Source organism: Apteryx rowi, unplaced genomic scaffold, assembly GCF_003343035.1.
Source record: "Apteryx rowi isolate R43461 unplaced genomic scaffold, aptRow1 scaffold_1234, whole genome shotgun sequence".
NCBI lineage: Eukaryota > Metazoa > Chordata > Aves > Apterygiformes > Apterygidae > Apteryx > Apteryx rowi.
The window spans coordinates 15,565-31,564 of NW_020447458.1; the positions used below are offsets into that span (position 1 = coordinate 15,565).

A 16,000-nucleotide genomic window follows, 5' to 3' on the forward strand; every position below is an offset into this window, starting at 1 on the left:
CGGAACCCTCCGCGGGGGAGGGGCTGCGGCGGGGCGGGGCGGGGAGGGGCGGGGAGGAAGCCCCGCCTGCGGTGAAGACGGCCAATGGGCAGGCCTGATACAAGTGATGGACACAGTCCTCGCCCTGTGGCATTCAAGGAGATGGTTTTCCCCCCCCCACGGTGAGAGGCGGAACACYGCCTTCCTCAGGGACGAATCGCAGATGCAGGTGGCTTTGATTGATAGGCATYGCAACCAATCGAATGCAAGGGCTCTTTGGGCGTGGTGTGCCTTGTGACAGGAGAGGGCAACAAACCACGCCCCTTTCTCAGAAGGCCAATAGACTCAGGGCTTGGTTTTGATTGACSGGGGACCTCACCCATTGCTTGCAGTGAACTGGCAGCTCAGTTAGCCAATGGGAGCGTGGTGACCGAGCAGACCCCCACCCCATCATCCTGGCAGCTCTTCCCGCCTCCCAGCATGCCTCGAGGCCTCTAATTGGCTGAGGGTGGATAATTGGCACAGACCCCCACCTATGGGGCATCGAGTGGCTGAACCCACCTTCCTGAAGTGCGGGGGGGTGGCAGCTCCAGGGCACCTCGGGGTGTGTGTGTGGGGAGGCTGGGATCCCTTGGGACGGGGCTGATGGGAGGGGGGTCCTGGGATCTCCTGGATGGGGTGTTGGGGTGACAGGGGTCCCCATTTCCCCTAGGATAGGGTGTTGGGGGGGTCTCAGGTTCCCCAAGGACGCTGGTGTGGGAGCAGTGGGGGTCCCAGATCCCCTGGGATTGGGGTGTCCTGGCCGTGGGGGTCCCGGGATCCCCAGGGCCTCAGGTTTGGGGACAGTGGGGGGGGGGGAGTCACCATTTCCCCACAGACAGGGTGTCAGAGTGAGGGGGCGGATCCCAGGTTCCCCAAGGATCCCAGTATGGGGGCAATGGGTGTCCCAGGATCCCCTGGGATAGGAATGTCGGGGGTCCCAGCCTACCCGAAGATGGAAGAATTGGGGTGATGGGTCCCCCACTCCCCAGGGTTGCAGACACGGGAGGTTTGGGGGTCCCCAGGGACAGGGCAGTGGGGGCCACCTGGGGGGACTTGGGGAGGGTCCCCAAAGCCCTGGGGGTGCTGAGAAGGAGCTGAAGCATCAGCGGGGACAACCACGAGCTGGGAATTTGGGTTTTAATGCTTTTTTTTTTTTTTTAGTAAAAGGATAAATGTGTGAACACCAGTGAGGGGTGAAGGCTTGGAGCTGGCGTTTCAGTTCTCGACTTCCAACTCGGCCCTACCTTGGCCTTACAGACTAAGCTCAATGCAGGGAGGGCAGAAAAATGAGAGAAAAACCTCCCTAAAGTGGAGCTGAGACCGTTGTGCCCCAGGACCGGGCAGTATTTCGCCCTGATGGTCTTGTCGCAGCGTGAACGACATGTGCAGAGCAAGGCTTGGTTGCAGTGACGCAGGTCCAACAGGAGGGGGAACAAGTCCTTCAGCTTAACAAGGGTCCCCCCCTTGGATTTTTTAAGCTCTCCTTCCCCGGTAACAGAGACAAATCGGGCGAGAAGGGACTGGATGGGACAAATCGGTGGCGTCTCTGGTCGCGAAGCGTCCTGCCGACCAGCATCAGGAGCCCTGGCGGCATGGACAGCTGCTGCTCCGAGGATGGCCCCCGAGCCGGCCGGAGCAGAGGAGTTTTGCCTTGCCGACCGCAATTCCCCTTCGCTTGGGATGGGTTGTGCCCAGTGACAGGACTCAAAAAGAGGAAACCCGATGAAAGGAGGAAGCTTCTCATAGTCCCGAGCAGCGAATCTGGGAAGCTGGGTTGAACTCCAGCCAGGCTGGGCAAGGAGAACCAGCAGAGTGGGAAAAGGGTTTATGGGGAATGGGACTGGTTTAGCCTGGAGAAGCTCCTTTCCATCCTCATCATGTAGAGGATGAACGAGGCCAGATGCTTGGAGCCTAACGAAAGGAGAGGCAACAGGCACGAGCTGGAAATTCCCATGGGATGTAACGAGAAAAGAGCTGGGAGCCAGGCAAGCTGCGCAAGCTCCATCCTTGAAGATTTTCCCCATTTAGGTGGACGCGATCCCGAGCAACTGGCTTGAAACTGGCTCTGCTTCAAGCCAGAGGTCACACTGGGCTCTGCAGGTCCCATCGGGGGGGCTTCAAAATGGGTGGTATCACACCCACCTCACTCTTCACGTGGCCCATCGCGAGCCAGGGACTGCCACGCGCCAACAAATTTGGCTGGAATTGGTTAATGGTTTGGAAGTTGTTCACGGAAATGCCATCGGAAGATGTGAGTATTGTCAGGACTGCAAGCTTCTTGTGTGAAAAAAGGGCTGGAGACCTCGCGATCTCCTCGCTCCCAGTCACTTCCATGGCTGGAAGAGCCACAGCCACAGCCCGGACCTCAAAGATGCCGGTGAACGGAGGGACCACAGTGAGAAATACCCATGGATCCCCATCCCGCCAAGCCTCCCTTTCCCCTCCCTGGCTCACGGGATCTTTGGACTCGTGCCCTCACTCCGTCCTGGCTTTCCTTGGTGGCCACATCACAGCCGAAAGTGTTGGGACTGGCTTTGAGAGCGCTTCGTGCTGACCGTGTGGATTTGGCTCTCGTGACTGAAGTGAAAGTGCTGAGTTGTTTCCGTGTGTGACCGCGGATTCCTCCTTCCAGGGGCCTTTCTAGAGAATTTCGGGCACGAAGGAGAGCCACCGGCCACCTCCTCACCACCCTGCCAGCCTCGGGGGGCCAGGTGCCCCGTCTGAGGCTCTTGGCAGCTGGGCGAGAGGATTTCTGTGGCCCTTTTAGGCTGGAAAACAGGCTTTTGGCGTTCAGCAGATAGTAATCACCCTTCAGCTTTTCTCTAGGTAGCGCAGGAGATGTTCTGGAGGCCTTAACGGCAGACAGAGCAGGATCCAGCGTGTTCCCATCAGGCCTGAGAGGCCCAGAAGAAAGAAGGTCCAACCTCAAAGACTTCAGAGGCAAAACACACCCTAAAGTTTTCCTCAAGTGCTGATTCCTGCTCAGGGGTTAAGGTACGCAGGCAATAAATTCCTGCTGGAAATGCTAACAGCAGGTGCAGGAGCACGCCAGTCGCTGGAGGCCAGTCTTTGCTGCTTTGTTGTGAAGCCTTCAGCAGGTCCCATCTGGCGGGTCTTGGGCCTCATCTCATGAGCGCGGCGTTTTTTTAAAGTCACCCCTGTAAAAATCAGCAGGGAAGAGTCTGAGGCCCACGGACCCAGCGCTGCAGGGTCTTCAGCTGTGAAATGACATTCACAACAGGCAGTCCAAAGCTCCTGAGTGTGCATTTTTTATTTTTTTTTTAATATGAATTATGAAACACAAGGGTTCACTTCCCCCGGAAAGGCTGATGCACGTTCCTGACCACATAAATTGGGACCATATCAAAAAAAACGGGTCAGAGATGTCACAAGCCGTAGACGATCACGGCTTCTACGAGGAATGGGAGACTGCCAAGATGATGGAGTTGCAAGATCAAGAGCTGAGGAGAGCACGTAAAGGAGGTAACAGCGAGATGATCTCGGGGATAAGAGGTCGAGGGCTGGAGAYATATGAAACAGGAGGGCTTACAGCACTTCCAGAATTGCCTTTCGGTGAAATTATAATCGGATACTGCCCTAATCCATAGAAAGGCCTTAAAGCTCACGAGAGAAATGCTGCCATGTGGTAGCACTGTTGGGTTACGATAGATGGTTTCTACGAGTGAGAGGTCTGAGCACGAACGGGGCAGCAGGAGAGACCAGAACTACTTTAAAATATTATTCTGGGGGGAACCCGGCCTCTTTGTCCTGTTCCGGAGAGCAATGCTCAGGGTGTAAAATCTTTCTCCGCATGAAATGCTAACGGGGTGAGTTATGCCAAGCAGCCTAAACCCGCTGTCGCTTCCTCCAGCTTGGCGCCTCCCTACCTCCTCCCAGGGGAAAGCCGTCGCGCTCCTGTACGTCCTCTCAGCCTTCTTCTTTGTGCTGCTCATGGCTCTCATCATCTCCAGTCTTCAGAAAAGTAAGTCTCCCCTTGGCTCACATCGATGTCCCTCAGCACCGCYGAACCAGGGCTGTCGCCCAGGCTCCGGTGTTAACCCGAGGATTCCTTCTCCTCCCGTCTCCTCCAGTAACTGCCATGTGGGAGGCTCTGGAAGAAGCGAGGCTGAGGAGCGAGAAGGTCCACGCGGGTTCGTGGCAGAACCTGTCGCATGTCCAGCAGTTCATGGGTAGGAAGTGGCTGCCCCTTCCCGAAGTGGCCGCCTGGCTTCAGCGTGAGCCCCCGGCACGTCTCAAGCTCCTCTTCTTCTCCTTCCAGAAAAGCAGACGTCCGGCGAGTTCACGGCTTTTCGCAGGCATCTTCTTAACGGTACGTTCGGCAGAGCTCTCTCCCGCGGCAGCGCGTCCCACCGTCGGCACTGCTGTCAAAACTGCCGAGGCCGGGCCACCCATAGGCTTCGGGAGACGCGGGGAGCGCGTCCCGCCRTTCCGGGTCGCTGCGCCTTCAGTGGCGGCACTGCAAGGTGCGTCGCCTTTTCTCGGCGACGTTCGCGGGTCGGGCACTCGCTTCGTCGCCAGCGGAGGCGAGATCCCGGGAACGTGGCCTTAGGGAACCCGGCGCAATCCTGCGAGTCTCGCGCAAAATAGCGGGAGCGGCCAACGTCGCCGCGGCCCGAGGCGCGATCGCAGCGTGAGCTCAGACGCTTCCTCCCTCTGGTGTTGGCAGTATCCAGAGAAGTGGAGAACATGAGGGTGAAGATGACGCAGTGTGAAGCGGATTGTGGGAAAGCCCTGTCGGATCGCCTCCGCGTCCTAGGTGAGAGATCTCCTCCCAGCGCCTGGCTGCTTCCTCTGATGGGAAATCCCTGGTTTGAGCTTTTTACGAAGCTGCAGAAGAAACAGCGCTCTTACAAGGCTGCTGTAAAAAGCCTCAGGCTTTGGAGAGCCCGATTTCGATGAATCGTGAGTTAAAACAGTGGCTTCAAGCTCTGAAGAGCTCAATTTTAATGAATTGCGAGTTAAAACAGTGGCTCTCAACAACTCTCCTAATACCCTACAGAAGGGGCATGTTATTGGGCTTTTCTAGACATGCCAAAGATGCCTAAAACATGCTGGAAGCAACAGGGGGGACTTGGGAGCGCCCCAACCAGGTCTTAATTAGTCTGATACATTATTAGATATAATATATAGAGAGGAGAAAAGCCTTTATCAGTTACTTACCCTCTGATTGAGAAGCTGGCCGATACGCAGATGCGATTGTGGGGCTACCGGAATAAAAGATCGCTAAGCGTGAAAGYGGGGAGGTTTAATGCCTGGAGAAAAGGCTCAATAGGGAATAAAACCCCAGAAAAACCTCGGGCGTAGAATCGGGAGAGAGGGGCAGAGAGCTGGAGCGGCTCTCTGGGGAAGGGACGCGGTTCCACGCCGCCTGCCCCCTGCAGAGGAAAGGACGGCGGCATGGCCGGCGCCGGAGGGTCTGGCCGAGCTGAAGCGCGAGCAGAGCACGATGCGGGTGCAGCTGGATGATGTGCTGAAGGAGATGCACAACGTGTCAGGTGAGTGGACGCTGCCGGGGCTGGGGGCCAGGCTCTCGCCCCACACTGGCTCTCTGCAAGGTGCCCTCTTCGCTTCCCGCAGAGACTATCTGCACGCGGTGTCCGGCTGGCTGGCAGCAGTTCTTGAGAACCTGCTACTTCCTCTCGACGGTCCGGAAAACCTGGCARGATGCTAAGCTGTTCTGCGGTAGCTACGGCTCTCACCTGGCCATCATCAACAGCGAGCAGGAGAACGTAAGACGAGCGCTCCCGCCGTGAATCCCTTGTGAAGGGCAAAGGCTCGAGTTGGGTGTCGCGAGCAGAAAGCGGAAGGCTAAAAACAGGCCATGCTGCATGCACCAAGACGGCCTGGGCAGCAGGGAAAAAGCCCTGAGGTCCCCGAATTCGAGGTGCCCTCGGGGTTTGGCTACAACCCTCGGCCAAATAGGGCAAGCCTGCCCCCAAAGTGCAGCTGCTGCCCTGATTTAAACCCTCTTTGGGAAACATCTGTGGGCAGCAGCGTCTGCAGGGTCTATCCTAAACCAAGGGAATCCCGAACCCAAGGAAATCCCAAACCCAAGGGAATCCCTAACCCAAGGGAATCCCGTCCCCCAAAAGCTGCCCTGGCTGCTAAGCTACGGGAGCTCCTCGAAACGCAACCCAAACCGCGCCCAAACAGGCGTCTCTGCCCCAATTTAGACGCTGCCCACCTTCCATTCGGAAAGGCATCCCTACCGACCCAGCACATAAAGCCTATCTGGTGTGGGAAAAACCTTCTCCCTCCAGATATCGGCAATTCCAGCAGCTCCCATCACTCCTGTTTCCAACCGGAGATGGGTTCCCCTTGTTACACCCGCCCTGAGCTCCAGCCTCGGCACCCAGAGGAGCTGGGCAACGCGGCAGGGAATCCCTTCCCGAGAAACATCCCAGCTGCACATCAACAGCCCCAAATCGCGATGACCGAAACACGGAGCGGGGAGGGGAAGGATTTGCCAACGCTGCTGTGGGCTGGCCGCAAATCCCAGCAGCTTCCTGCCCGCCATGTTGTATCACGATGCCTTTTTCCACCTTCTTTTCCTTCCCCACGTAGAAATTTCTGGCAAATCAGATCATGGACAGGCAGTTCTGGCTGGGCCTCACCGACATGCACAAAGAAGGGGACTGGCAGTGGGTGGACGGCAGCCCGCTCTCTCTCAAGTAGGTCTCGGTGGCCTTGCTGGGGGGGGGGGGAAATCGCCCTGCAGACTCGTGCCGCTTTGGCCTTGGCTCCCTTTTTGCTCTGGGGATGCTCTTAGCAGAGCGTTTCGCCCCTATTAGYGCCGTCTCCTTCTCTGCGTGCGGTCTCTGCTCGGGGTCTCCCGCTGCCGATCAGCTCGAAACGGTTCTGGAGAGGGGAAGTGCTGGGTAGCACAGAAAGGGGTGCGGAGCGGCCCTGGTGCAGGCAGGATTTGCCTCCGTCCCAAAATGCCATTTGGGAAAACCAAGGTGGAAACTCCGCACGAGCAACTGTGGCTCGTGCCAGGCCGCGTTCTCGGTTTGCCTTAGCGCGGTCAAACGTATCAAAGCGCCACAGGATGCTGCTGGCACCYGGGCGAGAGCTTCCCCTGCCCCAAATCTCTGCGCGTCCCCTACCCGTTTGCGCATGGCGCTCCTCCTTTTTCCCCCTCTGCCAGGTTCTGGAAYGCCGGCGAGCCCAACAACGTTGGCCACGAAGGCGAGGACTGTGCCACCCTCTATGGCAGCGGGCGCTGGAACGACATCACCTGCTTCGACACCAAGACCTGGATCTGCGAGCGGAGCTGCTAGCCCRCTCCCTGGTGCTGCCTTCGCATTTTGTGCATGGGGCCGCCAGCCTGGGGCCCCCTCCCCRTCTTTATGGACTTGCCAGGCAAAGCTGAGCTCGGTACCGGGCCTCTCTTGATCCGGAGCAGACTTTAAGCTTGAAAACCTGCAAAATGTGAGCACGGGTGGAAAACAGAGGCGCCAGGGCTAATGACAGCGCAGCGACAGGCAGCTACCGGTCACTGAGGAAGTGCAGCCTCACGAGCTGGAAAAAAAAACACTTGAAATATGAGAAATGGAACAAAACGCTGCTAAGAAACAGGCTGAGGTGCCCGCACAGCCTGGATGCTCCAGCAGCTGGTATAGAAGGGCCAAAATTGGGTAATAAAGGAATCATGAYGGGATTGCCCTGCGACCAGCCCAGGACCGCGCGCCGCGCTGTGAACATTTCCTGCGCGTTTCTGCCCCAAATTCTGTATGTTTCCCCCCTCTAACCTCGCAATAAATCTGCATTGCATAGAAATCGAGTCTGGCTACTTACTGCCTTGGGTAAGAGCAGGAATTGGGGCTGCTTGCGGGCAGCTCTCGAGCGCATGGACTGACCTCGGAGGTGCAATAATAACTGCTGGACGTGTTCCAGCGTTTAAGCCGTTGCTTATCCAGCATCCTGGGGAAACAGCAGGGATTTGTAGGTGTTGGTCAACGTTTTGGGGGTGTTTAGTAGTGGGTTTTACCTGCTGCGCAGCTGAAGTCAATCCCGAACGYGGAGCTCCCTGCTTGCCGGTTGATTACGTCGGCGAGAATAAAATGCTTCAGGCATGATGTCGTCGAATAGCTTCTCCCCGCGACGGCCGCTCCCAGCGCCAGGAAAAGAAAGGAAGAGAGAAAGGGGAATAAAACCCGCCCCCGTTATGCCGTGTTTTCCAGGGCGTGTAGGCAGATCRGCGGCTCGTGGGCACCGGAGCGTGATGGCACACGGCTATTTTAGCAAGTGCCGTGAGAACGCGTTTCCCTCGCTCCCCGGAGGAACGGGGGGGCGCTGGCCCGAGGCTCCTCCGCTTCCCGGCGGAGCGCTTGGCTGCCAGTGACCTGCATGAACGGCACCCACTGGGCCTGGGCAGGGCGACACGGAGCCAGCGCCAGGAGGCAACACTGGTGGGAAAGCACCTTGGGATTCGCCGAGGATGTTTTAGCGCCCGCGGGTGCGCGCGCAGCCGCCGGCAGCCTCCTCCCTTCCCTCCCCACGCTGCGGTTTGCTGCATGGGTGAAGCTTTTATTTATAGCACCTATAAACAACCTCAGCGAGGGGCGCCCGCGGCGAATTCACGCCACCTTCCCAAGCCTGTCGCCTTCGCCGAACCGCRAGGGGGTTTTGTTTTATTTCCCCTTCTCCCACCAGGGCACCCGCTCGCATCCCCCTTGGGCTCGATGAGGATGAGCGGCGGATTCAGCAGCGGCCGCTTCCGCGGATGCCTTTCGTGCTTCCCCAAGGCCCAAGCTGGCGTCGCTCCGGGCGAAGCCGCTCGCCCCAGTGCTCTTCCCCGCGGGAAACACTCATGGCAAGCCGCCCTTGGGCCCGTCCTTCCGCTACGGATGGGCTCCGCAGCCCGAGGGTCCAGCCTCGGCCGGGCCGAGGGAAGAGCAGYGGGCACCTCTGGCCACCCGGCCCCCAGCGCCACGGCCGCCTTTCTCYGGTGATTTGCATGCTGCTCTTCACCGGGGCCCTGGCAAAGAGAGGAACCGAAACCCCGGGGTTAAACCACTGGCCAAAGCGAGGTGCCGGGAGCAGGCGCGGAGGGGGTGGACCACGCGGCCGGGGCACGCAACCCGGGGCCAGGTGACATAATTGCTCCCCGGCGCTGGCGAGCGCCCCGTTTCCCTGCCGTCCCGGCAAAGCATGGCCAGGCAGGAGACGTACGGGAACTGGCTGTGCCCGCCGCCCTCCCCGGCCAAGCGACTGGTGAGACAAGCAGGTAAAGACGCCTCCAAACGGGGTTTGTTTTTTTTTTTTTTTCCTCCCGCGCCGAACTGTAAGGCGGAGGCGCCCAAATGGCTGCGCGGTCCCAGGGCCGCGGGTTGGCGATGGGCAGCAGCCGAAGCAAGAGCCGGGCTCRGCGTGTGTGATGAGTCTGCGGGTTTTTGCACACACACGCCTACGGCRCCGCGCAGCCGGGCGCCGCTTCCACCACGGGATTTCGTAGCCCTTCAGCCCTGCGAGTTTTTCTTTTCCCTCTCCGCCTCCGAGAGCCGGCGATCGGCAAAATGCACACGCAAGCCCTTTCGCAATTGGCACTCGCTTCCGCCTCGCGGCCGGGCTCCTCTCTTCCCTGCCTCAGTCCCGGCGCTGCCGCAGCGGTCTCCGGCACGGCGGCGGTGGTGGCTGCCGGCGTGGGCGGCCGCTGGGGCCGCGGCAATACCAGTAACACCAGTTTGTACCGCCGCCAGCGGCCAGGTCGCGCGGGGCTTCACGCGCGCAAACTCCTCGCCCCGGGCCAGCCCCGGCRTCAGCAATTGCCTCCGAACTGCCGAGCAGGTATTAAGGGCCATCAAGAATCCTCTAMTTCTCCTAAATCTTTTCCTTCTCTTTTCTTTTCTTTTTCTTCTTTTTTGGGCAGGAATTTACTCCATAGCAGGCAAAATGACCCCAGTGGGCTCCTTCCGACCAGGTAAGGCATCGTCTCCCCCTTTCGGGGCTTTTCGAAGCGCGACATGCTGCAGAGCGCCCCGGGGCGCCCGCTGACGGAAAGCAGAACTCCCCGAGGTGCCTCCCTGGGGTTTTATTTTYGGCTCCGTTGCTAAAACGCACCTATAGCAAAAAACAAACAAAAAAAAGGCCCTTCTCTCCGCCTCGCTCCGAACTTCGTTTCTGCTAGAACAGATCGGCTTGCAAYGGCTTCCTGAAGATGCTCGGAGACCTGGCAGCAGAAGGCCGCTTTTTTTTTTTGGCATTTTTCGCCCTGTGCCCTCTTTTTGGTGTTTTTTTGCATCGTAATGGCAGCTCGAGGTGTGATGCCCTGCCGGCGTTAGCAGGGAGCAGCCGTTCTCACCGTCGAGGGCCGCGTTTGAGTGCCCCGCGGCCACCAGCCACTTGCTCAGGTGCCACCTGGGACCCTCCTTGCTCGCTCACGCGGCTTTTTGGCTTTGCCCTTCGAGCCAAACTCCCTGGCCAAGCCCGCTCAGATTTGCGAGGTTAGCACGGCTCCAGGGTTCGGCCCTGGTGCTGGTTACACTGGATTCCCTCATCCGTTGTGTGGGGAGTCTGCGCCGGCCACGCTTCATTCGCTCCCGCTGCTCCCGGAGAGCTTCTAGTTTCAGGGCAATTGCTTGGATTTGCGCCGTTTAGTGGCRAGGAGAATCAGGCTCCTCAAGAACGGAGCTAGGAGAGTCCCCGAGGACCTCCGAAAAAGAAAAAGGGCGTGAGAGCTTGGCAGACGGGCTCTGAATTTACCAAAACCACAGGGAGAGCCACCAAGTAGGGGATGAGGACTCGCGTGCTCGTGCTTCGGGCAGGAACTGTCACGGAGCTGGCGCACGCATGGGCAACAGCCCATTTCCTAAGGCCGCTCCTTCTCCGCGTAGACTCCCCTGACAGCTTCGTGGACGAGGACGACTACGACGACGTGTCGCTGTCCGAGCCTGATCGCAACCACAGGAAGCCGCCGGCTGAAGAAGACCTGCAAAGCCAGAGGAGCAAGGGAGGCACAGGTGACGCCCAGCTCCTCTGCCCTCGTCTYGCGGGAAGCCGAGGGTCGCTGCCAGGCAGGATTTGGTCCCGCGGCCCCGGTGACACTGCCTAGAAAGGCCACCATGACGCTTCCCTTCTTATCTCCAGGGGTTTACGTCCTAGCGGGGAAACCAGCATCTTCAAGTACCGTGAGAATGCGTGAGTCCGAGTCCCTTCGGGTCCTTGTGCCCTGTTTCCTCCTCACATGGATTTGGGTGTCACACGGATGGATGTGAAGGTCACATGCATGGATGTGGGGCTCACACACGTGGATACGGGGCTTCTCCACAGTGGTGGTGGAGCATGAAGCAGGAGGAAGGCCAACGAGGTCTTCAAGCACCCCCAGACCCATAGCGTTAGGGCTGCTCGGCAACGAGGTTTATCAGCCTCTTCCTCAATGAACCAGCAAGGAAGTCGCTGCCCAATTACACCAATTAGCTCCTTTGGGGGGGAAGCAATGGGGCGTCATCTCCCACTCCTTCCTGGGGAAGGAAAGCAGAAGATACCAGTGGCYGCAGGCATGGCCCTGACGGATGCTGCTCTCCGCAGGCGACTCAGACGCCAGAGCCGGCGCGGGAAGAGGCTGCCGAGAGAAGCCGGTGGCGATCCTCTACGTCCTGGTGGCGCTGAGCTTCGCCATGTGGGTGGCCGTCCTCTCGCTCGTCATGGTGAAATGTAAGTGCCGCCGTCGCGCACGTCGGCCCCGACGTAGAGGGGACCCAGCCTCCCTCGCGGAGGCGGGAGCTGAGGCCCGTCCTGTAGAGGAGCAGCCAGATGAAGGGGGTTAAACACCAAAAACGGGTCTTCCCCGCAATTAAAAACAAGGCGTATGTGTTCAGCTAGCGCCTAGGAGCCTTGAAGTTTAGGCACAGACAGAATGGGAAGTGTGTCCCTATCCATAAACCGGTTTTGGTTCTACTGTGGAGCAGTACGCATGCGTGACGGTATGATGACCCAATCGCCCACACGGCTCTATGGCTTGGGGACACCCGACGCAGCTGGTGATTTATCCGGCTGTAGCCACACACGTTGTACCTCCCTGCCGAGTGTTATCCCAGCATCCGCGCAGCCTGAAGAGGCAAAATGGGACAAATCCGCTTTAGACGCTGCTCGGGGGAAGAGCCCAGCAGATCCCGTTCTTCCAATCTTCTCTGGTTTCCTCTCCAGACTCGGAGCTCTCGAGGGAGTTGAAGATGCTGAGCTCTAATTACTCCGAGAGTGGTAGGTTCTTGCGCTCCGACCTCCGCGGCCAAGGTGTTCCTGGTTATCAGTGGGAAGCACCGGCTCAAGGTGGAGGGTGGGAGGCTGGTTGGGACGTGCCGGCTCTTTCGGGCACCTTCCATCCCTGTGTTTTGTAAATGGAGAGGAAAAAAAACCCATTAACCACGTTCTGCAAGGAAGAGCCGCTCCTTGCTCCGGTTCCTCTCTTACGGCAACAGAATGACACTGCTTCCAGCTGAATTATTTTTCCACCGAGCCGTAGCTAGTCCAAAGTCATGCCAGGGCAGCATCGCAGATTGTTGGTGTCATACCGTTAAACCTGGCCACGCTCCCACGCGGTAGACTCCTGTGACACCCCAATCCCAAAGGAATTAGCCCCAAACGGTGCAAGTAGGAACAAATCAGGCATCAGGGCATCAGGGGAGTTAATCCTAATTGTACTAAGTGACGCGGAGCAGGGAATTAGTCCTGTTATCTTTGCTGAGATCCCGGGTTCCAGGAAGGGCTTAAGCCCAATGGAAAAATCTGCGGAAGTAAAACACGGTGGGTTGGATCCTCACCTAATGCAAAATGATCGGCTAGTTTATGTCGGATGAGGCACAGCCAGAGGACCCCGAACGAGGGGCGGGAGGAGAAAGCTGGGGCCGGAGACTGGGGAGGCTGGGCCAGGTGTCTCACCCGCTGCCCTGTGCTGCACAGTGCTGCAGGAGCTGGCGGACACACGACGGGGACAAGACCGCATGAGGACCAAGATGTCCACCTACTACCAAGAGCTACAGGATATCACGGGTAAGAGCCACAGGGCCGCCTCCGTCTTGACTTTTGGCCCCGTGCTGGGTGGGGGGAACAAAATTTTCTGTTTTTCCCTCGGAAAGTTGGCTGGTTTCTCGGTGATGGGGAACACAGGAGGGCTGCTGTAGATCTGCGTGACTGTGGGTGGTGAGGAGGCAGAGGTGTTGGACCATGCGCGGAGATGGGTCACGTGATGGACCAAGATGGGTTGCGTGATGGACCGAACAGCTCTTCCGGCACAAGAGGGAGAAAACCGGATAAGCCAGGACGCTCGTACGCCTCCTGGTCTGTCTCCTCTGTGGCTTCGGTGAAGCCGGCGAGAAACGGGGGAGTGAGAAACGCTTATGAGCTGTCGGTGCCACCACCAGGGAGGAGAAAACCCATCTAAAATCACCTAAACCTTCCCCATAAATCGGTGCCTAATGATTAAATGCAACAAAACTGTGGCAGAAATGTTTGACTTCCAGAAACAGACTGGATGCTACAGCCATCCTTGAAAAAAAAATATATATATAAGATGTGTGGGCTCACTGAGAGGCAGCGTAAGCCAGGGGCTCCACCAGGATTTCAGGATGGATTTTGCCCTGCAGCGCTGATCTGCAAAGCCCTCCCAGATAGCAGGAGGTGCTCGGCCGGCTGGAAGATCTTCGAGAAGAGCTGCTACTCCTTCTCCACGGAGTCCCTGAGCTGGGAGGACGCCAAGCAGATCTGCTCAGATCAAGGCTCTCACCTGGTCATTGTGAACACGGAGTTGGAACAGGTGAGTCGGCCGGCGATCAGGACAACCGGGAAAACCCGTCGCGCCAGGGGTAGCGAGATGGACACAGTCCGGTTCCTGCTTTTTTGGTGTTTCTACTCTTGTCCACGTCGGACCGTCAAGAGCTCAATTCTTTGGGCAAAGCAGCCGAGATCGGAGCTGTTTGGGGGGCGGGGGGGGTGCGCAGCCAACCACCGAATTGGCTCCTGCATGGCTCCTTTTTGTAGGAAATGGGGCTAAAAGCAAGGCAGGAAGGGTCGGAACGGCTCATTTCCAGCAGGCTCTCCCACGCCTGGGAGACAAAGCCTGGAGAGAAGGCAGCGGAGCTGCGTCGCTCCCAAGCGAATGCCGCCGCTGGGCGCGTCCAAATTTCCGAATGGCCAGCGAGCCTCCTCGGTCCCTGGCTTGATCCCTTTTTATTTTTTATTTTTTTTATTTTTTTCGCTGTCTTCACGCGCGCTGCTCTTCTAGAAGTTCCTAAAAGACAATATTAACAGCAGCAGCACGTACTGGCTGGGACTGACCGACAAGCTGGAGGAAGGCACCTGGCTCTGGATTAACGGGGAACCCGCGAGCATCAGGTAAGAAGCGGCTCCCGCGCTCGGCTTTAAAGGGAAAATAAATCCCGGCAGTCGGTTCCATTGCAATGGCAAAAAAATAAAATAAAATAAATCAGCGTCGAAAGCTGGGAGGATTTTTCAATAGCCGCTGAGGGTGGAAAGGGGAGAATCAGCTCCGCGGCGCTTTATGGAGGTTCCCCCTGTTACACCGGACGCAGGTGATCATCCGAATGCGGCCCCGGCACATTAGCAACGCCGAAAGCGCGGAAAAGGTCTGCTGGGGAAAGCACCGGCGCACCGCTTCCTTTTTAAGGGGAAACCAGCGGCCCCTTTCCCTCGAAATATGAACTTCCCCTCTTCCTTAGAAAAATTGGCCAGCGCTGGCGGCTAATTACCACTTAAAAAGGGAACGGAGCGAAGGGACGCGGGCGGGGGGAGGCCAGGGGTGACTTTTTGCTCCTGGCAGCTACTGGAACACCTGGAGGAAAAACAAAGACAAGGAGCAGCAGGACTGCGGCAGCATCGGGCCCGACGGCATCTGGACCGATGAGAGATGCTCTCGCGCCCACCACTGGATCTGCGAAAAGTCCTGGCACTGCTAGCTGGCGCTGAGTGACTCGTCTGGCGAGCGTGGCAGGAGCCGGCTGCTGGGGTAGGGGGGGCGAAAGGGGGAGCCGGCGCGTCCCGGCTGCACCTTGTCCTTGAGAGCCCTGGAAAAATTGCATTTTTCGTTTAAAATCGCTGGCGAGCTGCAGAGTTCAAACCCGCTTATGGCGCATGCAAAAAAACCTCAAAAAACAACCCCCCCCCACTTTTCTCAGCATCCTTAAACCTCCGCTTTTGTCCCCTCCCCTCCCAAGCCTTTAGAGCCATGTAGCAAGCGGTCACGGCGTTGCATCACGATTTCTGCTAACTTCTCCGAAAAGCTGGTTTCCGTCAGATAATTTTGCCGCTTTAAATCCGCCCGGTTCTTCCTTATGTTAGCAGCGCCACTCGGTTGTGACTCTGCGGCAAAGGCCGAGCTTTGCCTTTTTTGGGGAGGACAAAAAAAACCCCAAAAAACAAAAAAACCCAACAATTCTCCTCAGTTGTAAATCTGTTAATTCAGCGAATTCTTATCAAATAAAACTTGTTTTCTTAAGAAACGCTGTGCAAACGATTTTTTTTTTTTTTTTTTTGGTCCCCACACTGTTCCTAAACAGATACGCGGAGCCTTCCGCCCTCTTCAAAATTCCTGGGTAAAATTGAAGCAGAGCGGAGTGAAAAATCGCAGTGCCCCCATTAATGTCAGTTAAGCACCAAAAAATACTGCTGACCTCCTGCAAAAACACCTTAAAATCCACAATTTTTTCCCCCTGTCACGCTCCCTCAGTCCGTGGGGAAGGTCTCAAAGACCTTCTCAGGGTTTCTTCCTCGGCGCGGGTGGGTTGGGTGCGAGTTTAAAACGGGACGGAGGAAATTCCCTTCCCCACCCCCTCCCACCCCCAAAAGAGAAGAAAAACATCCTGATTTAGCACCAGGTTTGAGAAAGGCTGTTGCAAAATACGYAAAGAAAAGGGCCCCGCTGAGAGAAAGCGAAACTGGTTATGGCCATTTTCAGGGCCTCTGGCCCCATGGATTGGGGGGGGGGCTGGGGAGTACTGGGAGC

The 16,000-nt window shown here is 57.6% G+C and overlaps 2 protein-coding genes and 1 long non-coding RNA gene across 9 annotated transcripts; 2 read left to right on the plus strand and 1 right to left on the minus strand.

Moving 5' to 3' along the window:
- Positions 1-2,940: 2,940 nt before the first annotated feature.
- Positions 2,941-7,337, plus strand: LOC112960888 (C-type lectin domain family 17, member A-like). 2 transcript variants are annotated; one of them, XM_026055540.1, is made up of 10 exons: positions 2,941-3,015; positions 3,327-3,504; positions 3,893-4,003; positions 4,113-4,211; positions 4,301-4,351; positions 4,709-4,798; positions 5,424-5,537; positions 5,620-5,771; positions 6,607-6,713; positions 7,190-7,337. In XM_026055540.1, the coding sequence occupies exons 2-10, from the start codon at positions 3,351-3,353 to the stop codon at positions 7,320-7,322; spliced, it is 1,011 nt and encodes a 336-aa protein (XP_025911325.1). In that variant the 5' UTR covers positions 2,941-3,015; positions 3,327-3,350; the 3' UTR covers positions 7,323-7,337. The 2 variants fall into 2 exon arrangements, with proteins under 2 accessions (XP_025911325.1, XP_025911324.1); XM_026055539.1 differs by lacking the exon at positions 2,941-3,015 and having other exon boundaries at positions 3,188-3,504.
- Positions 7,338-7,379: 42 nt separating this feature from the next.
- On the minus strand, positions 7,380-8,483 carry LOC112960890. Its single transcript, XR_003251879.1, has 3 exons — positions 8,033-8,483; positions 7,840-7,965; positions 7,380-7,464 (listed from the first exon to the last, which is right to left on the minus strand). It is a non-coding gene; the product is annotated as an uncharacterized LOC112960890 (long non-coding RNA).
- A 597-nt stretch (positions 8,484-9,080) lies between these two features.
- Positions 9,081-15,497, plus strand: LOC112960892 (C-type lectin domain family 17, member A-like). 6 transcript variants are annotated; one of them, XM_026055548.1, is made up of 10 exons: positions 9,081-9,271; positions 9,914-9,964; positions 10,878-11,003; positions 11,131-11,181; positions 11,572-11,697; positions 12,190-12,243; positions 12,943-13,032; positions 13,626-13,795; positions 14,264-14,373; positions 14,819-15,497. In XM_026055548.1, exons 1-10 carry the CDS (start codon positions 9,196-9,198, stop codon positions 14,952-14,954), a joined length of 990 nt encoding a protein of 329 aa, XP_025911333.1. In that variant the 5' UTR covers positions 9,081-9,195; the 3' UTR covers positions 14,955-15,497. The 6 variants fall into 6 exon arrangements, with proteins under 6 accessions (XP_025911333.1, XP_025911332.1, XP_025911331.1 ...); XM_026055547.1 differs by lacking the exon at positions 9,081-9,271 and adding an exon at positions 9,512-9,831 and having other exon boundaries at positions 14,293-14,373; positions 14,819-14,905; XM_026055546.1 differs by lacking the exon at positions 9,081-9,271 and adding an exon at positions 9,514-9,831 and having other exon boundaries at positions 14,290-14,373; positions 14,819-14,905.
- The last annotated feature ends 503 nt before the right edge of the window (positions 15,498-16,000 follow it).